Source organism: Suillus fuscotomentosus (genome assembly GCF_016647785.1).
Source record: "Suillus fuscotomentosus strain FC203 chromosome Unknown F5891scaffold_74, whole genome shotgun sequence".
NCBI classification, from domain to species: Eukaryota; Fungi; Basidiomycota; class Agaricomycetes; order Boletales; family Suillaceae; genus Suillus; species Suillus fuscotomentosus.
Window position 1 is genome coordinate 37,808 of NW_024539586.1, and position 23,951 is coordinate 61,758.

The 23,951-nt window shown below is 47.9% G+C and overlaps 12 protein-coding genes across 12 annotated transcripts; 4 read left to right on the forward strand and 8 right to left on the reverse strand.

Moving 5' to 3' along the window:
• Positions 1 to 3: 3 nt before the first annotated feature.
• On the reverse strand, positions 4 to 4,170 carry F5891DRAFT_1194795 (uncharacterized protein; the record flags this gene model as incomplete). The annotated part of the gene is made up of 5 exons (XM_041368005.1): positions 4 to 696; positions 752 to 837; positions 886 to 1,637; positions 1,685 to 3,747; positions 3,796 to 4,170. The coding sequence occupies 5 exons, from the start codon at positions 4,168 to 4,170 to the stop codon at positions 4 to 6; spliced, it is 3,969 nt and encodes a 1,322-aa protein (XP_041220386.1).
• A 294-nt stretch (positions 4,171 to 4,464) lies between these two features.
• F5891DRAFT_1130767 (uncharacterized protein) lies at positions 4,465 to 6,313 on the forward strand (the record flags this gene model as incomplete). Its single annotated transcript, XM_041364574.1, has 7 exons — positions 4,465 to 4,882; positions 4,931 to 5,030; positions 5,085 to 5,236; positions 5,291 to 5,616; positions 5,670 to 5,952; positions 6,006 to 6,092; positions 6,153 to 6,313. 7 exons carry the CDS (start codon positions 4,465 to 4,467, stop codon positions 6,311 to 6,313), a joined length of 1,527 nt encoding a protein of 508 aa, XP_041220387.1.
• A 711-nt stretch (positions 6,314 to 7,024) lies between these two features.
• On the reverse strand, positions 7,025 to 8,248 carry F5891DRAFT_702039 (uncharacterized protein). Its single transcript, XM_041372864.1, has 5 exons — positions 8,141 to 8,248; positions 7,746 to 8,078; positions 7,562 to 7,693; positions 7,328 to 7,509; positions 7,025 to 7,276 (listed from the first exon to the last, which is right to left on the reverse strand). Exons 2-5 carry the CDS (start codon positions 7,888 to 7,890, stop codon positions 7,178 to 7,180), a joined length of 558 nt encoding a protein of 185 aa, XP_041220388.1. The 5' UTR covers positions 7,891 to 8,078; positions 8,141 to 8,248; the 3' UTR covers positions 7,025 to 7,177.
• F5891DRAFT_702049 (D-lactate dehydrogenase cytochrome oxidoreductase) lies at positions 8,249 to 11,377 on the reverse strand. Its single transcript, XM_041372865.1, has 15 exons — positions 10,466 to 11,377; positions 10,346 to 10,406; positions 10,197 to 10,288; positions 10,128 to 10,148; positions 10,038 to 10,074; positions 9,930 to 9,979; positions 9,749 to 9,872; positions 9,575 to 9,694; positions 9,498 to 9,524; positions 9,244 to 9,449; positions 9,131 to 9,189; positions 8,974 to 9,071; positions 8,819 to 8,923; positions 8,636 to 8,766; positions 8,249 to 8,586 (listed from the first exon to the last, which is right to left on the reverse strand). Exons 1-15 carry the CDS (start codon positions 11,231 to 11,233, stop codon positions 8,545 to 8,547), a joined length of 1,941 nt encoding a protein of 646 aa, XP_041220389.1. The 5' UTR covers positions 11,234 to 11,377; the 3' UTR covers positions 8,249 to 8,544.
• Positions 11,170 to 12,112, reverse strand: F5891DRAFT_1060666 (RNA polymerase I). The gene is made up of 4 exons (XM_041362889.1): positions 11,944 to 12,112; positions 11,633 to 11,880; positions 11,536 to 11,570; positions 11,170 to 11,476 (listed from the first exon to the last, which is right to left on the reverse strand). Exons 1-4 carry the CDS (start codon positions 12,026 to 12,028, stop codon positions 11,368 to 11,370), a joined length of 477 nt encoding a protein of 158 aa, XP_041220390.1. The 5' UTR covers positions 12,029 to 12,112; the 3' UTR covers positions 11,170 to 11,367.
• F5891DRAFT_1060668 (uncharacterized protein) lies at positions 12,113 to 13,085 on the forward strand. The gene is made up of 3 exons (XM_041362890.1): positions 12,113 to 12,383; positions 12,447 to 12,577; positions 12,628 to 13,085. The coding sequence occupies exons 1-3, from the start codon at positions 12,199 to 12,201 to the stop codon at positions 12,990 to 12,992; spliced, it is 681 nt and encodes a 226-aa protein (XP_041220391.1). The 5' UTR covers positions 12,113 to 12,198; the 3' UTR covers positions 12,993 to 13,085.
• A 385-nt stretch (positions 13,086 to 13,470) lies between these two features.
• Positions 13,471 to 14,787, reverse strand: F5891DRAFT_1060671 (uncharacterized protein). The gene is made up of 5 exons (XM_041362891.1): positions 14,443 to 14,787; positions 14,273 to 14,389; positions 14,124 to 14,222; positions 13,937 to 14,074; positions 13,471 to 13,883 (listed from the first exon to the last, which is right to left on the reverse strand). The coding sequence occupies exons 1-5, from the start codon at positions 14,698 to 14,700 to the stop codon at positions 13,608 to 13,610; spliced, it is 888 nt and encodes a 295-aa protein (XP_041220392.1). The 5' UTR covers positions 14,701 to 14,787; the 3' UTR covers positions 13,471 to 13,607.
• Positions 14,788 to 14,809: 22 nt separating this feature from the next.
• Positions 14,810 to 16,455, forward strand: F5891DRAFT_1060674 (tubulin-tyrosine ligase family-domain-containing protein). The gene is made up of 4 exons (XM_041362892.1): positions 14,810 to 15,456; positions 15,509 to 15,601; positions 15,654 to 16,016; positions 16,069 to 16,455. The coding sequence occupies exons 1-4, from the start codon at positions 14,878 to 14,880 to the stop codon at positions 16,381 to 16,383; spliced, it is 1,350 nt and encodes a 449-aa protein (XP_041220393.1). The 5' UTR covers positions 14,810 to 14,877; the 3' UTR covers positions 16,384 to 16,455.
• Positions 16,454 to 18,127, reverse strand: F5891DRAFT_1194801 (uncharacterized protein; the record flags this gene model as incomplete). Its single annotated transcript, XM_041368006.1, has 9 exons — positions 16,454 to 16,777; positions 16,828 to 17,098; positions 17,150 to 17,166; positions 17,215 to 17,329; positions 17,379 to 17,455; positions 17,504 to 17,590; positions 17,643 to 17,711; positions 17,765 to 17,965; positions 18,029 to 18,127. The coding sequence occupies 9 exons, from the start codon at positions 18,125 to 18,127 to the stop codon at positions 16,454 to 16,456; spliced, it is 1,260 nt and encodes a 419-aa protein (XP_041220394.1).
• A 51-nt stretch (positions 18,128 to 18,178) lies between these two features.
• On the forward strand, positions 18,179 to 19,737 carry F5891DRAFT_1060686 (Pkinase-domain-containing protein). The gene is made up of 5 exons (XM_041362893.1): positions 18,179 to 18,731; positions 18,783 to 19,067; positions 19,118 to 19,474; positions 19,528 to 19,593; positions 19,647 to 19,737. The coding sequence occupies exons 1-5, from the start codon at positions 18,235 to 18,237 to the stop codon at positions 19,723 to 19,725; spliced, it is 1,284 nt and encodes a 427-aa protein (XP_041220395.1). The 5' UTR covers positions 18,179 to 18,234; the 3' UTR covers positions 19,726 to 19,737.
• Positions 19,738 to 21,656, reverse strand: F5891DRAFT_1060689 (uncharacterized protein). Its single transcript, XM_041362894.1, has 7 exons — positions 21,513 to 21,656; positions 21,370 to 21,465; positions 21,046 to 21,318; positions 20,760 to 20,977; positions 20,581 to 20,701; positions 20,043 to 20,530; positions 19,738 to 19,992 (listed from the first exon to the last, which is right to left on the reverse strand). The coding sequence occupies exons 1-7, from the start codon at positions 21,525 to 21,527 to the stop codon at positions 19,794 to 19,796; spliced, it is 1,410 nt and encodes a 469-aa protein (XP_041220396.1). The 5' UTR covers positions 21,528 to 21,656; the 3' UTR covers positions 19,738 to 19,793.
• Positions 21,657 to 22,195: 539 nt separating this feature from the next.
• Positions 22,196 to 23,673, reverse strand: F5891DRAFT_702275 (uncharacterized protein). Its single transcript, XM_041372866.1, has 3 exons — positions 23,385 to 23,673; positions 22,368 to 23,324; positions 22,196 to 22,305 (listed from the first exon to the last, which is right to left on the reverse strand). Exons 2-3 carry the CDS (start codon positions 23,277 to 23,279, stop codon positions 22,258 to 22,260), a joined length of 960 nt encoding a protein of 319 aa, XP_041220397.1. The 5' UTR covers positions 23,280 to 23,324; positions 23,385 to 23,673; the 3' UTR covers positions 22,196 to 22,257.
• Positions 23,674 to 23,951: the final 278 nt, after the last annotated feature.

The following is a 23,951-nucleotide window of genomic DNA, read 5'->3' on the forward strand; positions in this document are numbered from 1 at the left end:
TGATCACAACAAATCGGGACTTAGTCGCAGTATCCGGAATGCACCAGCATTACGTTCACATATGAATACCTCGTCTCCCTGACGCCCAAGAAAGAGCACCTCGTCTGTGCTCTCGGTGTCCCCATCTCCCGTGTTATTGAACTCCGCTCTTGCAGGAGATTTCCCCGTGGTATGATTTGGCTTCTTCCCAAGGTAGCCTGACCCTTTTGTCTTTGACGACAGGGCCATAGCATTTGATGTGGAGGAACCGACAGGAGTGCCCATCTTCCAAACGAACGGTCCACGTCTATTGATATTCGATGGCGGCGGTGCGAATTGGGGTAACAGGGTACGCGACTCATCCGCAGGTTTGAGTAACGCGTCACCAAAATCCATCGCTTCCATGCCCCCTTGGCGCATAGCCACGAGGACAGAGCGGTCTTTGACGTCAAAAGCCTCTACACGCTTAACGTCTCCCATGCGGGGAATCGACTCATCATCGTTGTCCGTGCTCCAGATAAAGCGGCCTTTGAGAACAGCCCGACCACGAGCATCGACTATGGACGTACTGTGGCCGCCACGTGAAGAGAAGAACAATGCAGGCGGGCCGAAATGTCGAGGCTGGACGAGAAGAGATATTGGGGCTAAGAGAGGTTTGGCAGCATCTAACGCAGGAGGAGCGTGCTGGGCTGCCGATGGTGGTGTTGCTGACCGGAACTGGATGGGAAGGATCAACGCACTGCTGCCTCAGATCCTTGAGTAACATGAACACTTTCTCCTCCTCTTTGCGAACTGGTAGATCTGGTGGAAGCAACCCATCCTTATACCACGCTTGCATAAGGCTTGCTTTCCAGGGCCCTGATCCTGCTTAAGAACGCGTTTCAAAAAAGTGACGCTTCGACATACCGTGCACAACTCCTTTCGGATCGCGGTAAAGCCATCTAGAAGGCGGTGCTGCTGCTGGCATGGGTAGGCCAGGAGGTGAAAATTGTATAGACGCTAGGTCAACATTGGCATTACCTTGAGCATCGGGTTCATGCTCGGCACGGTAGTCAAGGAACTCGGGATATGTTGGTGGAATGATATAGTCATCAGCGATAGTAGCCAAAGGCAACTTTGGCGCATAGGACAACTGTTGGAAGGTGGTATATGGGCCAAGAGGAGCGGAGGCTAGTGCTACAAGCTCTTCAGCGTGTGCAAGAGCAGATCCAGGGGCACCACCAGTTGGTGTCTGCGATTGAGATACTGGCACGTCTGGGAGATTAGTATTAGAATTATTTCTAGACGGATCGCCGGATGGTAATGAAAGTCGATTGCTGATACTGATGTTGGTATCTTCGTCATCTTGTGGAGGTGGGTCTGTGTCAAAGACGTCTGGCTGACCCGAGCGTATTTCTCGAACTCTTCGCCGAGCTGCACGTCGCTCGGCTCGACCAATTCGGACCTCGCGAACTCGTACTGTGGCAGGTTCCAAGCCAAAGACATTCTGAGAAAAGACAAGAAATACTTCGACAAGGTCATCACCCTGCAGCTGGAGTTCCAAAGAACGCGGTGAATCGGGAAGGATGAAGGTACGTGAAAGACCCAGGGCAGTTCGATACGTCCCGGCAAAAAGCTCAACCTTTTCGCCATTATCTCCACAGAGAATAGCTAGAAAGCTGCACAAGGTCTCAATAGATATACTTGTGAAACTCTGATTACTCACCTCTTTTTTGGCGTCTCCACGGCTTTGATGATAAGGGAGCCTTTCGTACCCGGTAGCTTGACGTAGTCCAGCTTTGGAGGAGGTAGTGATGTTGTAAGAGTCTGTGATCCATTCTTCCTTTCAGGCTCTGTGAATACCAGCGCTGGAGGCCGCTCGGTAGACCTCCTGGAACTGAATGCATTGCTTATAATGCGAGGAAGAAGGCGAGCGTGAATTGTCGGATGTGGAGGAATGGGTAAAGTGGGTAAAGGTGGTCGATTGACGGTAGGGGATACGCTATGTCCTCCTGAGGTCGAAGGACGAGGAACAAGCTGAGGGGGTTCTGAGGGACGTGAACGTGTGGAAGCTGAACGTGTCAGAGTTGGGAACCTTTCCTCAGCCCCGGGTAGGGGTATCGTCGGAGATGTTGGAGATGTGGGGGACTCCAGAGGAGTATCATACATCACAGGGACATTAGAGTGGGGGCCATCAGACGAACCGCTGCCGTTGAAGATGCCAGCCAGTACTGACCACCTCCTTCTTCGCCTTTCAGAAAAATTCGTAGTACTCGGGCGGCGCCGTAAAGAGCGACCGTCCTGTGATGGAGGACTGAGTGGCGCATCATCATCTGTACCTGATGGAGTTGCTCCGATCATAATCGGAGCTTGTGGTCTCATTGTCCCTGCTGGTGGGAGATCAGGAACTCTGCTCTCCAAAAGAGCCTGAGCAAGCGTTATATGGTCGATTGTACCAGTCGCGCCGTCGTCGTCGTCATCATCTAGATCGATATCTGGAACAGGGCGTCTTTGAGGTGGCTCATCAGCGGGAGCCGGGGTTGGAGGTGTTGTGCGAATGCTTGGCGGCGAACTCCGCAATGCTTGTCGAATGGTCTGCAAGGTTGGAGATGGTTCAGGGGGTTGAGCTAGTATCGTGTTCGGTTGCGCCAGAGTCAGATCTAAGTTCGCGGGACGATTCCTTCGACTATATGTGGCTGAACTGCGTACGGGAAGTGACGTAGAACCACCTTCGACGGTATCGCTGTTTCGGAGTGGGGGAATAGCGCTAGTGCGTTCATCCAAAGCTTGACTACCGCTTGCACCTGCGGTTAGTACATCGATGGCTTCATCGTCACTCGCCTCGAGCCAATCTACAGTCTTGGCCATCGGGTCTTCCTGCTCTGTACCAGAACCCATATTGGGTAGGGGTGGGACGGGGGGAACGATTACATGAGAAAGGGACGAACGACGGGACCTTGAGAGGTTGACCGAAATGGTAGATGGTTGTGTCTGCAAACGGGGTCGAGTGATTTCGGTTACTGCAGAATAAGGTGGGGGCTGTTCGGCTGGCTGGCGGGGCATTACAGGTTGGACTGTGGGCGGCCTGGGCAATTTCTGCATTGAAGTTGTCGGTAATGATGACTTTCTAAGGAGCTTTTCTGTCTTGAGAACCTGCCCCGAGCGTGTCAACGACCTGAATTTCGCCTCGGTTGAATCCACACTGGAGTTGCCAGATCCTACCCTCTTCGATTCCTCCCTCTTAGATCGTTCACGTTCTCGCCGAGTCTCAACCTCCATACGCCACTCTACGGCTTTTTTGACTTCCTCCAACGCATAAACACGAACACCGTCTCGTCTGCCTGCTATGGCTACTAATACACCGCGATGTTCCATAACGACCACACTCTTGAAGCTGACCCTGCGCACCAGCGCGTAAGGATGGGCGGCTGGGGGAGACACGAGAGGAAGGACATCAAGTCCTTGGGCATGGCACAAAAGAAGGTAGTGAGGTGCCATAAAAGTTCCACTGGTAGGAGGAGTGGTAAAGTGTGAAGGAGATAAATCTTCTGTGACGACTGATAGGGAGAGACCGAGTTCTCTCAGAGTTGGAGGGGCGAGTGAAGGTGGAGGCGTAAGAGGTCTGGTAGGTGTAGGAGGTGGAGATATGGACCTAGAATCAGACTGAACTGGGTCGGTTGGCTGCGGCCCATCATCTCGAGCAGATGTTCGGGAAGAAGATGGGGTAATTGTATCCCTCCGATGTATTAAATTTGACCAAAAACCAGAGAGGCGATTGGAGGGACGTGCCTGATAGAAAATTATTCGACTGAGGCAGAAGTGATCATTGTAACTCACATCCATGGCAGACCTGCGATTGTTTCTGGTTGAATTTGAACGTTCAATTAGCCTATTACTTGGTTCCGACAATGGATCCGTGGATGCAGTAGTGGGTGTTTGAACTGAGGAAGCGGGTATGACGGGCAGGCTGTGGATGCTTGCATTATCAAGGGACTGTTGAGTATTCGTGGGAAGAGAAGCTGTGTCCGTCGCAGGCTGAATGGCCGATTCAGTATTAGTAGTCTTCGGAGTACTAGTATCGACGACTTTGATGGCGGTGACCGTCAGACCCTGAGGACTTGAATTCATGTCCACGGTATTATCCTGCCCATCGTCGGGAATGACCACTGGGGCATCTCCGCACTGGCCTACAAGACTATGGGCTTCGTCCATTATGGAGGAAAGAGCGACAGAGCGCGGTTCCCTCTCTGCCAGCGAGATGAGACTATAAGTGAAAGAGACAAGAGCCCCGTTTACCCGTGACTTAGTACAAATGCAAATGGCCGAGACCGATGATTTATTATCCCACGCCACGTCAGTGTGAACAACCCTCTCTGGTATAGGTATTTTTACTTTGGACCAACTTTGGGCCTGGTCATCCGACGGTCGTCCTTCGCGGCAGTTTGTTATTGCTCATTCCCAACCACGTTCGTTATTGCAGAGCGTAACGTCCCAGCGATCTGCGCCATGCTTCGTCTGCACAATTTCATTCGTCCAGCATTTCGCTCCCGTAGATGGGCTCATAATATCCCTACGTTTTCTCACCTGAACTCCGTCAACGAGGAGGATATCGCACACTTCTCCAGTATACTCGCACCCACGTCTATACTATCAACTTTGTCATCAGTCTCCACCCCCGCAGATGATATTGCACCCTACAATGTCGACTGGATGGGAAAATACCATGGTCAAGCCAACTCCGTGCTCAGACCCCGCACGACACAACAAGTTAGCGAAATTGTCAAGTATTGTGCTCAGCGTAAAATTGGAATCGTCCCCCAAGGCGGTAATACTGGCCTAGTCGGTGGTGGTATCTCTTTGCAGAAAGAAATTGTTCTCAGCTTAGGCGCAATGAACAATGTTCGGTCTTTCGACCCTGTCTCTGGTACTTAGCCTGTACCTTATTATAATGTGACTCTATATTCTATTTCAGGTGTTCTCGTCGCCGATGCTGGGTGCATTCTCCAGTCCCTGAGTGAATATATTGCCCCTCACAATCACATCATGCCCCTTGATCTCGGTGCAAAGGGAAGGTGTGTAGAGCTGTACTATATATCCAGCAAACTAATTTAACGGACCCTTTCAAGTTGTCAAATCGGTGGTAATATTTCCACAAACGCAGGTGGTCTCCGACTCCTACGTTACGGATCTCTGCATGGTACCGTCCTAGGATTGGAAGTAGTTCTACCAGACGGTACAATTCTGGACCAGCTATCAACCCTGCGAAAGGATAACACCGGTAATTTTAAAAAGTTTCACCCAGGATATAAGCTCCCCTCCTAACTTCTGATAGGCTATGACCTTAAGCAACTCTTCATTGGTGGAGAGGGTACACTCGGTATCGTTACCGGGGTCTCCATCCTCACACCTCCTGCACCCCAGGCCACCAACAACATATTTTTGGCATTACCCCGCTTCGACAATGTTTTACCACTCTTCCAAACTGTGAAACGCCAACTTGGAGAAATCATGTCTGCTTTCGAGTACATCGACCGCACCGCTTACGACATGGGTTTGCAACACGGTCTTGGCCCTTTGCTCAGCGCAGATGAAGTTGGCGACTCGCAATGTTTTGTACTGGTCGAAACCAGCGGTGGGAACCAGGATCACGATTTAGAGGTGCTGTCATTTTCCTTGTGGTCAGTGTGTGAACTAATGCTTGGATAATCCAGAAACTTAACAATCTTCTGGAGAGCTTGCTGACCGCCGATGAACCGTTGATTAACACCGGTGTTCTTTCCCAGTCACCCACTCAATTCAACTCGATATGGGCTCTGCGTGAAGGCTTGACTGAATGTGTTCAGAAAGAAGGCAAACCATACAAATATGACGTTTCTGTCCCCCTTGCAGACTTCCAAAATGTCGTCGATGCTGTTCGGGAACGCATGATTTCGAAAGGGCTCTACGGAGATCACGCAATTTCCAAGGTCATGGGATACGGCCACGTTGGCGACGGTATTACCATCTCCCTATGCTACCTTAAGGCCAGACCACTTATTCCTTCGTAGGAAACCTGCATCTTAATGTGATCGCCAAGCATGGATACCGCCCAGAGCTTGAGGCAGCTCTGGAGCCTTTCATCTATGAAATTGTCGGTGCGTATTGCTTCTCGCAGAAATTTACTGTTGCGGCTGTTGACGATCATCTTGATTCAGCTGAACGCAAGGGCTCGGTGTCCGCAGAGCATGGCATTGGATCGATGAAGAGGGATGCGCTGCATTACTCTAAGAGTGAAATCAGTATTGAGTGGATGAGGAAGGTCAAGCAGGTTTTTGATCCTTTGAATATCATGAACCCCGGGAAGGTTCTCCCATAGAGCTGAGTATATATCATGGCGTTGATGTGACTTCAAGTTTCATCACTGAGCGCTCACCTCCCACGGGAACATGATAGCATACCTCCTTATGCATTTACTAGGGTCGCAATGGATCTTTCAATCAAGTGTTTCGCATTCTAATTATTACGAAAATCAATCAACGCCGGAAACGTGAGTACAGTTATAGCATCGGATGGGCTGTTTCATGTAGATCACAATAATAATCAGTCAGACTCTTACACACGGGTCGTTCCTCTGGAGGTAGATCCTCGGAGCTGATGTGACGTGGGGAACTCCCGGACCGGACTGGGGCTGACGAAGGCAAGTACTTTGATAGACTATTGTTGGGCTAGGGTTGGGCTGGTTATTAATGTTGTTGGCGGCCATAAAACATGTCTCACGTCACCAATATTAATTGTAACAGGCCGTTGCCAAATTAAACTCAAATGTATCACGGAAAACGATAGGGTTCAGTAAGAACCATGCTGGCATGGTTTAATTTTTATTATCCATGGTGATTATCGTCGAGTGACCATGAGTGATATATACAGCCATAGGGCACTGCGCGGGGAAACAGTGCACCGACGTGGGTCTACGGTCACATATACCATATAACTGTTAATCCGGCCCTGACTACTGTCAGGATAGTGGTATCCTTGAACTTAACACTAAAATTATGAAGCATCAGATCTTCAGAACCGCACTATGAGGTAAGATAGTATCGACATGTTCTTGCTTCTTCAGAGTGAGGATAGCGATACAGAAGAGATTTATATGTAAGAATGGATAACTTGAACATGTATGTCAAAAGGACATATTATTTGTATCCAGTCTGCAAAGGAAATTACAAGGACATTCTTCGTTCTACCCCCCACGCAAAGTCAAGGGAAAATCCTGGGTGCTCTTACTGGTTGCGAAGCGAATGAAGACCATATAGAATGCAATCGAGATGATAACGACGAGCTGGTTGATCGAAGTTCAGTGAGTTTCGATAGCAGGGGTTGACGGAATTACCATATCTCCTATAACGAACACTCCATTGTTCGAGCGGACGAAACATATCAGTAAGGCGCAGAGCATCGCGGAGCACAAAAGAGCAGCATCGATAAGCACCCACACTATCGGCATTCTGCCCTTTGTAGAACGAAATGCAGAGACACTGCATTCAATCATCCAGATGCGATATGTCAGCAGTCCTGGCAAGTTTATATGAAGCATAATACCGCGCTTGTGCAGAAGTACGCTTACCAGTAGTTGACAAATTAGTTGTAAGTGTGAAGACAAGGAACGCCGTGACCCAGTGACCAATCTCACTGGTAAAGACACTTCTGAAATCGCTCCCTGCTTGCGAATAGTTATAGATCCAAAAAACACCGAACGCTTCAGGGCAACATTAGAGCACACAACTTTCTGAACGTGATGGCGGCCTTACTTGCAACGCCACACCACATTACGCATGGTAGAATGATGATCCGTCCGGGTCTCCAAACTATACAATTGTTGGGTGTGTCCACGACGGCCCATATCGATACTATGAAATTGCACAGGATACTGTGAGTTGTGTCCGACCAACGCATACAAGATCCTGTTGGAGTCCTGTGCCACGCCCCGCGCGGCCGCTGGAGGGGTACCCCCGGGTGTTTGCCACCATTCGCGTAGCTTAGTCAGTAGGGGTAGCGTTGTCATAGGTAGCATGATCATTAGGTCGAGGCCACACTGGCTTCCATCTGCCAGAGGCAGGTATATTGCCACCCACGCCAGTCCACTATGCAAATTGCATTGATAATCATAAGCAATGAACTAAGGTCAATCTCGTTATCAACTCACCTGGTCACTAGTAATACATCTGCATCATAAGAAGTCCAGTAGGTTTCAGCGCCCGACCTCACGAGGCTAGATGTCAAATTCTGTAGAGTGGGCTAGCGTCCCCAAATGAGTAGATGGTGCCTGCTGTCGAAGATGTCACGGATGTACGGTCCAGTTCGGTAAGCAGTGGCCAATATAAGTGTATGCAGTGAAGCACTCTGCTGTGAATGAGGAGGCTGGGTCATGCAAGACTGCTGTTTCGCTGAATCTAAGGTTTCCAGTTTGGTACCCATGTCGTCTTTAGACTATACCTGGCTAACGCTTCTCCGGTGTCAAAAAGATTCAGCCACCGTGAATATAGAACGTATAATTCAAGAAAGTTATCTAAGTAAGCTGTCCTCGGACTCTGAGCATCGGAGGGTCGATCAAGTCATTTGTGTCTTGTCCTTGTTATTTTCTGGGTACAACTGCAACACAATCAACGCCATCCGAGCAATTGTAAATTGAATCACGCACCTTTCCAGGATTGAACAAGTTCAAAGGATCGATGGCATTTTTGACGGTTTTCATCAGTTCCACGGTATCCTCGCCCAGTTCTTCCACAAGATACTCCGTTTTGCCTACCCCTACACCGTGTTCGCCCGTACCTGAAGAGAAAAGGCTTAAAGACAATATGCTTAAGGCATATGGAACACTTACAGGTACCATCCATCTGGATGGCGCGATGGACCAATCTATGAACCGCTTCACCGACGCTCCGCAGTTCTTCTTCATCTTTGAATAAAATGAGTGCATGGAAGTTACCTACATAACTCATTTATACACAACGAAACAACGCATTTCAATGCCCTTACCGTCACCAACATGCCCGACAATAGTCGATTTCAAACCAGCCTTAGCAAGATCCTCTTTGGTTTCATACACTAGCTGCGGAAGTCGGGAAACCGGCACGCTGTAAAGTAACCCACGTCATACGCATCATTGAAAACCATCAAGCACGGGAAGGCTAACCATACATCGGTTGTCCAAATTTTTGAACCAGGTTGTGTCGCTAACGTCGAGAAGAGAGCCTAAGATTAAACTATCGTCACAATATTATGGCAAAACAATCGCGGTTGACGCACATATTTTCGATTTTCCCACATCTCACCTGCCTCCTCCTCTGTTGCCGCGAATTCAAATCGAGTGCTACCATGACGCTGTACAATCTCTTGCACGACATTGGAAGTGTCACGGATAGATTCAGGGGATCCTTGAATCTTGAAGAAGAGAGTATCCTGCACCGGATAAGGAGCATCAACCAGCCCAGCAGTGTTGATGGCTGCCATCACTGAAAGCACTTGAGAAAGCATCAAAGACATGAAACTAGTCTACTCGCTGTGATCGTCCAACAGCTCCACGCATTCTGGAAGGAAATGTTTCGGTAAATGAAACGAGATATAACTTGCCACTGACGTATGTGGGGACCGTGTGGAGTATTAAGGATCTGCTGAACGGCGCTGACCGCTTTTTCGACGTCAGGGAACTGTGCCATGGCAACTTTAGTGGGTACTCTAGGAGCCAATCGCAATGTAGCTGGAATAGTATTGGAATTAAAATGTCATCCCGAGTACCGAATGCCAAATTTACCCTCTGTGACTATTCCAAGCGTTCCTTCAGCACCGATGAAGAGTTTAGTAGTATCGAAGCCGGCGGAAGACTTGCGCGCCCGTCGGCGGGTCTTGATCACTTTACCAGATGGAAGGACGACTGTCTAATACAGACTTAGGTGATCCAAAAACACTCTCTAAAAGACTTGGATTGAACTCACGATATTGAGAAACCATTCTGCTTTAGCAGTTCCATATCTGACTGCATTGGCTGTATTGAGATTGGGGTTGATATATGCAGCGCTATAACAACATAAAAAAGCACCAACTTCCTGAACACCCTGTACCAATCATGCCGCCGATGGTCTGTAGCAAGTCATGATTTGAACAAGAAAGAATTGGAATACAGAATGACTTACAGCTCCAGGACCTGGGTCAAGCTGTTCAAGTTCAAAGTGAATTCATAAGCCATGGCAAATCGTACGCACAGGGAAGAATAGAGGAATACCCCTGTCTTTTAGTGTATTGTTTATGTCTTCCCACTTTGCTCCAGGCTGACAGCGCAGATCACCATCAGCCTCTGCAGACAGTTCCATGAGCATCGGTGTTGGAACAAAGCAGAAACACCGTATCACACCATTTATTTCCAAAATGCTATTCATGGCAGACAGGTCAAGGCATATGCTACCCGAAGGAAACTGGCCATCATGAACGTCAACATCGCCCAAGTAACGAGAGATGACTGCTCAATTCTCACACCGGTGAAATGGCCCTCTATACTCGTAGCACCACCGAGCGCAATGATGGGAACCTTGTACTTGCGAGAGATATTGACGACTTTTACCACGTCGTCCGTGCTGTATGCCATGACTACAACCGAGTGAGGACAACTCGGGTGATACGAATGGTCGGAGGATCCATGCACTCGGAGGGAATCTGGGCTGGTCTGAACGCGATTCTTGCCGGGGAGGGCGTCGCGTAGTTCCTCAATTGCTTTTTGAACGTCTTCGGGAGACCCGTAGGTGGACGTCGAGAATGAGGAGCTCCCGAACGCATCGGTTATGTCTCCTGCACCACCTGCACTGGATAGCTCTCCTGAGCCACTTCTCTGGAGGTGCGCAAGTGACAGTTCTCCGAGCTCACTAGATGTAGTATGAATGGTAGTAGTAGCACCAGTCTCCAGTCTTGCTGGTACCAATCTGGGTTCGCGGTACTGGAAGATATAATAGCTTGTCCCCATCGCGAGCAAGGAACCCAAAACAAATTCTCCGATACGAAGAACATCTTTCTGGGTGGTATGCCCGGAAGATGATGAGTGATGGTAACTTGCCCTGCAGCTGCGGATGCAGCTTGAACGCAAGGAAAAATGATAACCCCTTGCAACAAGCACTCTCATAGAAAGATGGAACATGGTGTGCCAGGTGAAAGGTAGACTACTACTACCACGTAGCAAGACAAACGTGACGTATTTTATATAAAACAACCCCGTGAGGATAATCATGAGGTCAGTCCAATGAACTGTCATGACGTAACACTAGCTTTGCGGCCGCCGAACTATACCACAGTGCAGCTGCAAGTTCAATCAGGATGACCAGTGGTGACGCATTGAATAGCATCACGATGGTTGCTTCAGAGGTAAAGTACTAACATCCCCGATAATCATTTTCTGAGCAGTACATACACAGGATCGCCGAGAACGACATTGGTCAAGTGACGATATGAGCCTGTGATCGATAACAAAAGTCCACCGAATGATGCGTAGGCTGTGCTACGAAGTAAGTAGTATGAGTTAGAAGGCGGTCGACAACAAACATGCAAGTAACTTACACAATGTCGGAAGATCCAGTATCAAACTTATAAACCTGCGGGGACCAACGAATAAAATCAAACTTAAGGTGCTGGACTCGGAAAGATAGAGACGCACCTTCCCATACATTACATAGTCATAATCTTCTTCCAATCCTCTCCTTCCTTTACCATCTGGCCTCCATACGTCTCTATCTTTGTCTTCGCCACCTTCGCCATCTGCGGTGGGTGCGCCGCCATCTCGTGATAGCGACGAAGCAAGGGCCATCGCAAAACTGTCCCCATTCACTAAAGGGAAGAGTTCGATATTATAGTCAAGCGTCAAGTCCATATCATAGTTTTTTGAACGAGCGTATAACCGAGATACTGGTCGTACACAGCACATGTCAGTCGCAGGTAAAAAAGCGATGTGCATGAATAAGCCCTGACCTCGATCAAATTTTTTGCCATCCTTGTCGATGGCATCGGTCGTAAAAATATCGTCAAAAACGATGCTGGATGAGGTTGAGGCCATGAGTAATAGAAGGAAATTCAAACAAGGAATTGATTTGTGTTTGGATCCAACTGGCCAAGTCGTGACACACTTAAAATTCAATATTCACGCGTGAATGTTAATGAAGGAGCGTCTCTTGCTTATTACCGCACTGGGATATCCGCGACCCCTGTTTGGCTGTCCTTGCTGGCATGTTCAACGTCGTGCGCAGTAGAAATTGTCTATATATTCTCCGGCCAGCAACTCGCACAGCGCTGCAAGTCAGACATTCATCTACATTTACTATCTGGAATCCACCCAAGCATGCACCGCGAGAGGTGCCAACGCCTTTGGTGTTATGTTCAGCGTCACATTGGGATTTAGGAACACGGAATAAGTGAGCATTTTGTTTTGCTACCTTTGCTCGGCTTGAACATTATACGAAAACTGTCGACGGTAGCCTCATCCCCCAGTCATTTGCTTCTATGCTCGCGGAGAAAGGTCACACCTGCATTCAGGTCGATTTTGGACCACCTGGTGAGAACGAAAAGTGCTCCAGCTCACAGAGTCTTGTGGGTCACTTGAGTGAAGGTATGCTTCATTTATTCGAGGAGTACATACTACCATCTCGTCGGTTTCAGAGCTCAAAGTCAACTTGCGCCTTTCTGGAAATCCCTTCCCACCTGTAATATTCGCGCGAGGCTTTGCTTCTCTCATCGCACAGACATATATCTCTTCCCACCCAGCACAGGGATTGTTTATGATTTCCCCTCCACTATCCAATGCGTCACTGTTTCCTAGCATTCTTCCAACTCCGCTAGGAGAGTTTGACTACGAACTCAAGTTCCCCGTCGCCGTTATGGCTCATCCAGCAGAAATGGATCAGCTGAGGAAGTATAGTCGGTTGGGTCAAAATGAGTTGGTCGACTTGATTGAACATGACAACTTAGAAGGTCAGGATGCTTTCATGAAAATAGAGCAGTGGTTAGACGAACTGGGGATCTGATACCCTTTATTAAAAGGAGCCAATGTCTTCCATATTCTAAGGGTCTGGCCAGTATGCATCATGACCTTGTTCTCCTTCTCACGGTGGTTGTTGCATTTGCTCTTAACATGATTTTAGACATAACCTGCGGAGGTGCCATATCGGTGAGAATACAAACACGCAAACGCCAGACCATGTAAAGTGATCATGTATTGTGAACGGTCTTGTGATCACTCAAAAAGTCGTGGTCCTCAGGCTCAATATTGACTCAACAAGAATGGACGAGATCACTAGCCCCATACTTCGACCCTGGACCTTGCATGGTATTCTGGTTTATCGAACCTGCAGACGAATGCGGTAGCCACCGGCGGTACGATGCTACACCATTGCTAGGCCCACCGACCGAACGTTGACCCGTACGACACCGTGTCCTGAGCTACGTTGTTTCTGTATTCTCCTTCACTCAGCAAACCTGGGAATCGACTGAGCTCATCACAGCTTTGAGTTAATATCGGTGATTATTACTTCAGTAACTGGGTTGTTGGTATAAGTACAATTGATGACAAGATATCACGCACGAACGAGTGAAATGATTACACAGTTGTAGAATAGCATGAATAAATACTCCCTCCACCATCAGCCCTGCTCTTTGGAAGCAGCCTGTTCTTTTTCTATCTCCTGTTGAACGGTAGCCAAGCTTGCCATACCAGGTAGAATAACTTTCCACGTTCCTCTGAGGGCTAGGACTTTCCTGACCTGATATTCTATCAACTCATGAAGTTTTGGCACGTCCCTGAGCATTGCTCGGCTCCCCATGAGCGACGTTGTCTTGAGGTTGAGAGTAAAGTCTTGTGGCAACGATATGGTCAAAACGGGGGCAGCTGATGCAGGGGACGGCGGAACCAAGGTAACCTAGAGAATATGACTCCCTGTGTTTCAAGAAGTAAAAATTGGCAATAACTCACTTTTGACTCGAACAGAGATAAAGATATTGTGAGTGAAACAGGTAGCCGAGCAAACGAAGACATGGGGTAATTAAACAAATAGGACGTAGAAAGTGAGACGGAGATGGTGTCTGTATATGACATGTCGAATTCGATTGTCTGTCTATCTGGTGAAATAGTTCTGTGCAAGGATGGCGTGAAAACTAACCGTCGGAGCGGAGTCCCCATCGTTGTCATTCACAACCTGTGCGTTGGACAACTTGGGCGCAGACATTCCTAGGTCCACAGAGTGTACTGTGATATGGTCCTGTTGTAGTTGTGAGTTATGGACAAAGACTATGCAGGCGGAATACTTGCTAGAAATCCGCGCGGACGCAAGTTATTCGCGTGGTCCTCAATTTTCCTGCGGGCAACCTCAATTCCCTCATATCCCGTAAGGTTGTTCTGAAGCTTGGCTCTATACACTTCCACAACCTAATATTACATGAGATTGGATCGGAATCCGCCCAGAAGCTCAGACAACAAACCTGCCTTGCGAGTATATTGAACCAATGCGCTGACTCCTGTTCTGGAATACTGTCTTTATCGTCCTCCTTCACGTCTTGATGCCACGAAGGGTTTGATTTTGACAGAGGATGGAATGGGACGGTTTCCGTCTCACTTTCAGGAGGAATGAAAAATAGGTATTTGAGGACAAGCGCGAGGAGAACCAAGATTGAGAGTTGACCTAGCACGAGGCCTTGAGTGAAAGTCGGCGTGAGGGAGAAGATATAGCTGTTTCCCATATCGGATGGGCGTTGAAGGCAAGCTCACTGGCTTCAGAGAAAGCGCTGGTAATTGGCATATGTATGCGTTGTTTCACACAATTTGGCAGGAAGTCATCTTTGTTAGCAACTTATTAGCCGGTTACATGGACAATTTGCCGTATCATAAATCGTTCAAAACTTAATTCTATCAACCATATGGCTAATACTGCTTTTGTCTCCTGGCCATCAGCGCCGTTGACCGAGTCACTCGTCAAGAGAGCTTTGTCAAATTTGCCTGTCTCAATCATCACATCACTTCCCGGCACCCATGAATGCTCAAAACTGCTTCAGTGGTCCACCTACGATGCTATCGATCATGACCTAACACACCGTAATCCTGATAATGTCCTGTCGTCCTCTTACACCATCAGAAAAGCTCTCATTCGCAAACACTACTTAGCACGATGCATTCATTCATATTTGACAAAACATCTCGACTCCGTCCTCAAGGATGCGGTGCCTAGGACATGGGATCTCGAGATCTCTTACGCGGATGAGCTGGATGAAATGTGGAGCGACCAACTTTGGGATCTTGGCAATGAAATCAACTCTGACTCCTCTCAATGGTGGATTTTGAAGCCTGGCATGGCAGATCGAGGAATGGGTATTAGGTTGTTCAACAGCAAAGACTCGCTATATCAAATTTTCAAAGAATTTGAAGAGTATTCCGAAGACGAAGATCAGATCGATGACACCTCTGTAATAATATCACAACTTCGTCATTTTGTCATTCAGGTCACAAGGTCTCTTTTTTTGCGATGTGATGCTGACTGTTCTTTGATCACAGGAATACATACCTAGTCCGGTACTCTTGGACCCCAACGAAAGGTCTCTTGGCGTTGCTATGTTGAACCTACCTGAAAACTTGCAAGGACATAAAGTCAATCCACTCTATCTTCTCCTCGTCAGCTTTTTATGACGCTGACGTCCAGTTCCATCTACGGGCGTACTTTGTTGCATCAGGAGCATTGCAACTCTTCATGTATGATCGTGTTCTTGCTCTGTTCGCTGCTGTTCCGTATATCAGTCCGAGGAAAAGGAGAGATGTCAACGATGACGCTCCCGGAAACATTGACTTGACACCTCATCTTACGAACACCTCGCTGCAGATTGATCGAGGCGAGAAAGGCGTCCATTTACTTGATGAACTTTCAGGATGTCATATCCTATCTGGAGATGATACGGATCGCGGAGCGTTATTTACCCCCGAAGATATTGAGAACATAAAGGTTCAAATGGGCTCTGTTCTCGCGGAAACGTTCAAGGCCGCTTTAGAAATGCCTATACACTTCCAGGTAATGTGATTTGCTGCTGATCCTCTGCTTTGGTGTTAAGTCTTGATGTCAGCCGCTTCCAAATGCATTCGAATTATATGGAGTCGACTTCCTAGTGTCTCATGACTCAACTGGGCTTGATTCATCAGGCAATTCGCAATTCTTTCAAGTCAAACTGCTGGAAATCAATTCAGAACCCGCTATCGAATTAACAGGTCAAAGGCTACATAGAATTCTCGAAGACTTGTTTGTTGCGATCGAGCAGGTTGCAATACTACCCTTCTTTAGACAGGAAGTTGGATGCGTACCAAGCATGGAAGTGCCTGTGGTACCAAGGCACTTGCGAATGTGTCTTGATAAAAAGGTTCGAGGATCTGGAGGTTGGTGAAGAATTAGAAATTTGTTACGCGTGTATTCATCCTAAAATATACACTTGCCTATCCAATGTGTTGCATGGATCACGACGCTGAGCTCTCCTCCTTTATGTTTATGTTTATGTCGGACGTTGAAGGCCTTTTTGGATTGTGATCATGCCTTTCATCAGTCTCGAAGCCTCTTTTCCGCTTGTTATTTGGAAAGGTACCATCCTTCACGCCTTTGGGAAGATCCTTGCGTCTTTCGAAGAGCTGTTTTGCGAATTCTTGGTCGTAGGCGACACGTCGGATACCAAACATTTCGATTTGAAGAACTCCGTCCCAATACATCTTCTCCACCATTCGCATCTGCGAAGGCGGAATAAGGTCTCGGAATAAGACGGTGTCCTTAGCCATCGCTTCCATCCTCTTTGGGAGTTTTTAGTCACTATTGATTGTTTGAATCAAAAGTGACCTACTGGAGAGCTCAGCTTCTTGGTGTGCTCAGCTGAAAGAAGGAACGATTCGCCTGTTCGTTCATAGGTGCCAAGATACTTCCAACCGTGGCCGTCGTGATAACATAAGTCTTTCCTTTGACCAAGTTCAATATCTGGACGGACCCCAATCCATGCACCATTGTTCTTTTGGGGATTGTATTGATGCGTTGGTCTTACGATAAGGCCTAGGGCGATTCCTGCGCGGGCGAACATCACGACATCCCTCTCAAGCCGGAGGGTACCGTCACAGCGACTGCGACTTGTAGGTTAGCATGCTGCAGATCTTGCGAGTGAATAGACCAACCAATGAGTTCGAGCTGTCTGTCGAGAAATGTCAGTAATAGCTTAAGAGCAAATACTACCACGAACCCTGGGAATGCCCATGGAAAAGATGGGAGAGTACACAGGGATGTCGTTGCAATTCGGTTGGTCACCGACAGTCGGATACTCTGTATTCTGAAAGAATGAAGGTGGGTCGGATTTGCTGCACGTCATTTCACTACGAGGGTTCACAAAGAATATGGTCTGCTTACAGTACTTTTCCTTCTGACTCCCGGTGCTCTCGTTCTTCTAGACAGAGTTCAAGTTGGCCACGTAATTCGTCGATGACCTGCGAAGAAATTTTAGGTTCCATCCAATATCATACGTTTGCGAATACCTCTTGGCACTCTCGTTTGCTCGCTTTGAGCTTCCGATATTTTTCACGAACGCTAGTCAACTCCGCAAGTTGTTCATCTGCCTTCTCCTAGTTGGGTCAAAGTTTGAGAAGTACTGTGATATGTGTGGTCCCGATATACCTTGTCCATTATTGCTGTGTTTTTCTCCTTAATCGCGTCAGCCAGTTCTTTTTGAATTGCGTCCATCGACTGTTGATGACGATAAGATAAGAAGAGCGCACATCCAGCGACAAGTTAGATACCGCAGAGTATTGCACCACAATATTGGAAGGATCGCCCTCCATCTTGAGCGGAATGTTTGTTGTCTGACCCTGGAGACGTGAAATTTCCTCTCGAAGGCTGGCGTTCTCAACCTTTAGTATGACTACCTCTGCCCGTAGGGCTTCCTCGCGCTGAAATTGGGGACCAGTTGAGATGACATCGCTTGCAGGAGTCCCAGTTCTCTGAAAGGGCTTGCGTATGAGCTATCATGATAGTCCTACAAAGAATGACTCGAGCTATTTTACCTGCTCAGCTTCACGAAGTTGGCTGCGGACAACCTTTAGTTCCTGCCCCAGAAGCTTCACCATTTCAGCTGCTAGCTCTGGGTCCATAACATTATCCATATTGAAGTACTGACGACTGACAGGAGTGAAAGCGATGAAGCACACGCAACTGATTGAGGTGTCACGTGTTAGTATTCTCTCCTACTGTCTGCACAGTGCCACAAAGCATGGCAATGCCATCAGAATCAACGTCTTCAGCATCAACACCGCGCAAAAGAGGGAAATGGGACGAGGAAGATCCAGATGATCTAGCAATTCGCCAACAGCAGCAATCATCGAAACGCCCCGCAAGGACCAGGTCTCACGTCGTGCGTCCACCTAGTCCCGTGCGTTCAGAGTCGCATCCTACTACCATTGCTCGTCCTTCCCGTCCATTACATAGCATATATGTTCCTCCTCGAACTCACCATCCATCAATACAACCATCTCGTTCAGTCTACTGTTATGAAAGACTCAATCAGATCGAAGAAGGGTCTTACGGCGTTGTCTTCAGGGCGAGGGATAAGGAAACAGGCGATATCGTCGCACTGAAGAAATTGAAACTTGATGAGGAGAAACATGGGTTTCCTATCACTGCCCTACGTGAAATCAACGCTCTCATGTCATGCCACCATGATAATGTGGTACGAATCAGAGAAGTTGTGGTCGGAGATACTTTGACTCAGTGAGTAAAGCATCTCAGAAATGTCACAACATCACCACGCCCACATGCCAGGGTATTCGTAGTGATGGACTTTATCGAGCATGATCTAAAAACTCTTCTGACACTCATGCCTTCGCCCTTCCTGCAATCCGAGATCAAGACTCTCATGCTTCAACTGCTGTCCGCGGTCGCACATTGCCACTCCAACTGGATACTTCATCGCGACCTAAAGACCAGCAACTTGCTCATGAATAATCGCGGGACCATCAAAGTTGCTGATTTTGGCCTTGCGAGACGGTATGGAGACCCTGTGGGTGTTGGTGGCCTGACACAGCTTGTTGTGACACTATGGTATCGGTATGTCAATTGTTTTCAACATCATGATCGCAGATGATGCATCCCTCAAGGGCTCCTGAAATTCTAATGGGAGCTACAACATATTCAACTGCTATCGACATGTGGTCCGTGGGATGCATTTTCGCTGAACTCCTCCTGAAGGAACCGCTGTTTCAAGCGAAAAGCGAAATAGAACTTCTTTCCATGATCTTCAAGCTCCTTGGATCTCCCACTAGTCTATCTTGGCCTGACTATTCCACTCTTCCGTTGGCAAAATCCATCACTCTTCCCTCACCTCAACCACATCAATTTCGTCAGCGTTTTCATCATATGACAACCGCTGGTATCGACCTGCTTGTGTCACTACTCACCTACGATCCCGAACAACGTATCAGTGCTGAAGAGGCTGTACAACATCCGTATTTCAGGTCAAACACATCTCATCCTCTGTATATTTGCAAGCTAACGCGAGCAAATGAAGCGAATCCCCACTTCCAAAACATCCAGATCTATTTGGCTCATTTCCATCCGCTGCTGCAGGCGAGAGGTACGTGTGTGGGACTGCGGATGCTGGCGCTATATTCAACTTAAACATCATAGACGCCGAAAGCCTTTCGACAGTCCATCAGCACCCGTACGGGCAGCAGACTACAAACTTACTGAAGTCGATCTTCCGTAGAAGAAACTGTAATATATTGCATACAATATTAAAATTTGCTCCTCGTAAAATTAAACATTAATGGGTTGCTATGACTCTCCGATACTCGACAATATTTGTCGCATCTTTTGGAAGCGATTCTTCGTGCGCTCCATTTCGCCACACTGGTCATAAAACTCTTTAACCTCTTCAAGTGTAAACCTGTACTGCGTAGCTATTTCTTGTAACGTCCGGTCGATGAGATGGACGCCAGGGTCCAACAAAGTTCCTTGTATAGAATCTGAATCACTGAAAAATCCATAAGCCCAAGATATTCAATAACTGCCATGACTACCCACTCGGACTTGATTCTTTTACGAGGATTCCGTGCTTCACTTTCTTCACTGGCGGGTCGCTTCCCCCACTTTGGAGGAGGTTCATTGCCGATGCGGACCGCCCACTCTTCGCTGTCTTCACCATCCTCCAGTTCTTCCTCTGCAGGGCTATTTCGAACAAAAACTCTTGATGTAGACGGTCCTGACTCAACCGGTGACGCGTCGAACACAATCACGGGTACTTCAGCGCCATTACCGTTAATGCCGCCAATTATCATTTCCTGTTTATGCAAATTCTGTTCCGCAGGTTTGGTGCGTTTCTTTCTGGGCCGTTTGTTGTTCTCTTCATCTTGCCGGACATAGCCATACTGCCCTTGTTCCCCAGGAACTGGCTTCTTCTGGTCAACGATTTGAGCGATCATGGTGTCTAAGCGCACGGCATTCTTCTTGTAACGCTCACGCCAAGACTGCCATGTATGACGCGAAACCCATGCGTATTCTGGGTCCGCGATCTAATCTTCATGAGCATGGAGATCCTGAGATAGTGATAAAAAGGGTTCACCATTTCGCACAGTTGTTGATAGAGCCTATTTCCAGTCCTTCCGCCTGTCTGCTTGTATGGTATCTTTGCCGCAATCCATTCACATAAACGTTGTTCGTCATCTTCAGTGAATGGCGTTCTCCTAGGAGGACACGTCGGTTTATGTTCTGCGTACAAGAGCGAGTGAGATAGATACGTACTCTTCCCCAGGACGTCGGCCGCCAGGGTTCTTGTAGATGAGAGGGGTGTATACAAGAGAGCCCTTCTCAACACATTTCTTGACCCACAAGTACGATTCGACATGTTTATCCGGAATGCCTTGGTATGTTTTGACGAGATGTTGAAAGACTTCTGTGTTCGGGTCCGCAAGAATGATTTTAGCAGACTGCGGAGATGAAGTAGGGTCGCCACCGGAATGCTGAAACAAAGTCGGCATGATGAGCTTGAAATAGACGAATGAATAAGTCGTTGCGGGACACCGCTCACCATGATTCTCTGACTTAAAGTTGTGCGTGCATTGATATTAGCAATGCTAGGATGAATGTGCATCTTGACGGGCAAGCCGTTTTCCACAAAGATCTGCTTCAACTGCATGCCCGCAATCTTGCAGGCTTCCACGTATGTATACGGCACGAAATGGCGTTGTGGTCGATCCTGCGCCATCCAGCACAGGCGAAGACGCTCTTCCTCCGCAGTACCAGGTTGTACCAGTACGTATCCCTGTCTTGGAACCTTTGCTTCGACCCGACCACCTAATGACTAGAAGCAAATCAGACTACTTATACTAGATACTGAGATGCTACAACTCACAGCCACGACTTCACACAGCTCAGCTTGGATTTCCTGAGCAATATCTTTCTGAATGAAGAACTTGATGGCAAGACCATTAGCATCCTGGAATATGGGCTAAAATGCGGAGTCAGAGGGGCACGAACACAGTGTTATTTGCCTACCATAACGATGTGCATTGACTGGCTGACACTAGAGAGTAGTGGCGTTAAGAAAACCCTCGATTGAGGTTAGGGTTACTAGGGCCAACTGAGTTTAAAAGGCAATCCGTGACCTTGTGTCACTGTGGCAAATGCATCCGATTGTGGACAATGGGTGGAGACAAGTGAGTGAGTCTCTGACAGATGAAATTATTATATATAACCTAAGGAATAATGCGCGATCGCAGGCAAGTAATGTAAATTAGAAAGTACAAACCATCAACTTTAAGAGGTCTACATAAGTGTTTTTATCATATAGAAGCTTTCATCTCCCTCAGCTGCTTCGCAATATCGCCAGGATTAGTGCTCTGCAGAGTCTGCGCCACATCCTTCCCGAATTTCATCCGCCAGAAACGAGTCCTTTTGCTGATTTGCACCCTGACTTCGAGCTGAGAGCATGGGGGGTTTTGTGTTAAGGGGTGACGGATGCCAACTGCTACGTCGGTTGGGTATAGTGATCGATCTGTTGGAGATATTGACTCGGGGTTGATGCCGACACCAAGAAACTTGTCTGGTTTTTCTTCTCTGCACTCCATATTCGAGATTTTGTCAAGGGTCAACTCGGCCGCGACCGGGTTCCCATGAAATTGTGATCGCTTAGGTGTCGAGGTGGGTAACAATGTAGGAGGTAGTGGTTGTAAAGAATCCTGAGAACCATAGGGAGCATTTGGAGTCGACATCAACGAATGATAAACATCATCATGTCCGTTTATAGAAACCGCGGTACAGTCTGTGGGTTGAGAATGTTGAAGGAGATCTGTCTGCAAAAATGCGGATCAAGCTTATTTTCTGAAAAATAAGATAAAACAAACTACAAACCTCTGTCTGTGGAGGGTGGAAAGCATACGGAAGCTTCCAGTCTACGACATTGACGGCATGCTCACTGCGGGTCTGCAGTCGCAGAATGCCATCTGTATCACGCAGTGACCTACTCTTCCTTAGCGTGCACGAGCTCGGAAGTGCTGGTGCCGATTGGGAGTCTTCTGTGGGGTCTAAACTCCGCCATCTCCGGTGGTCTTTACTTGAATGTATTGAAAGGCTGTCTACCCGACTCTTGGATTCGAGTATATTTGTTGGAATAGTGGAAGATAAAACCAATTCCGGCGGAATATCCTCGCCCAAGTGACGAGTCAGTTTAGCCAACCTGGCCATTTGCAGTTGCCTTATTTTCCGATAACGTGCAACTGTATCATCACTTTCCTCGTCCGTTTCATCTTCAACAGAGATTGGGAGTGAACAGGATGTTCTGTTTGTGGGCCTCTTTGATGCTATGTCCGTAACGCACATCGAAGGTGGTCGGGGTAGTGTGCTAGTGAAGGGGGTAGCATGCTGCGAGGAGGATGTCTGTGCGAAAGTTGACATTGATGATAAATGTCGCGAGGGATTTCGCGAGGGATGTCGAACCAATCGTTTACTGCGACTGCTGACAATAATGCTATCGGATTGAGTCGGGATTGCTGGAATAATGTTCGTTGACTTGTTGGTATTCGTACCCAATTGAGGGAAAGAAAATACTCGGCTCAGCCTTGCAGTAGTGGGCAGAGGACCGTCACGAATTGTCTGTGATTTAGCCTTCTGCGAAATGGTGTCGAGTTGAGAGGGGGAAAGTGATTTGGCAGTTGCAGCTGGTTTGCGACGCATGCCATCCTGTGATATACAGCATCGAAGCTCGACAGGACATCGAGTAGTGCCAGTGCTAGACGAAGTATGTTCTCCTGGTTGGACAGGCATGGTACCATAGACGATTTGGATTGTAGAATAAGAACGAGAAGGTCACTTCTTTTCCTCGACATCAATCAGACAACGAATGGATAGTGAGAGGGACAGCGTACTCACCTACAAAGGCTTCACAAATTCTACTTTGCGAGGAATTAGGGACAAAAGGGGGGGACTGTGTCACGTCGAAGGCTAGGTTTCGGGCTGGCACTGTTAATAAACAGACGGCGAGCAGCGTGACGATCGCAAGAAGTTGTTGACAGCTCGGACGTACTAATGTACGCAAGGTTGGTTGACCTTGGATTGTTTCCATGAGTGCCTGTGGCCCAGTGATTTGACGGTGGCAACATGATACACAGCTGTGTTAACGTCATGGCTACTCTGGATAAAAATTTCTCATGGAAGTATTTTAAACCTCCGTACAATGTAACATATCAGGCACGATGAATAGCCATGGGCCCATCCGGTGCCGCGGTTAAACGAATACTATGGGGGGGTTCCGGACCGAACAGGTTGCCGTTACTAGCATAGTACACGCATACTAAGTACGCGTCCAACTTGAACTCACCCATGCTTGAGGAGATACACATGATGTGGCGTACACGTCACTTCGCGAGTGCCTCTGAGATCCCCTGGCCAGGCGACACCACCAGACATTTAGTGAGGCCAGGGACTGGCACCGTCCGA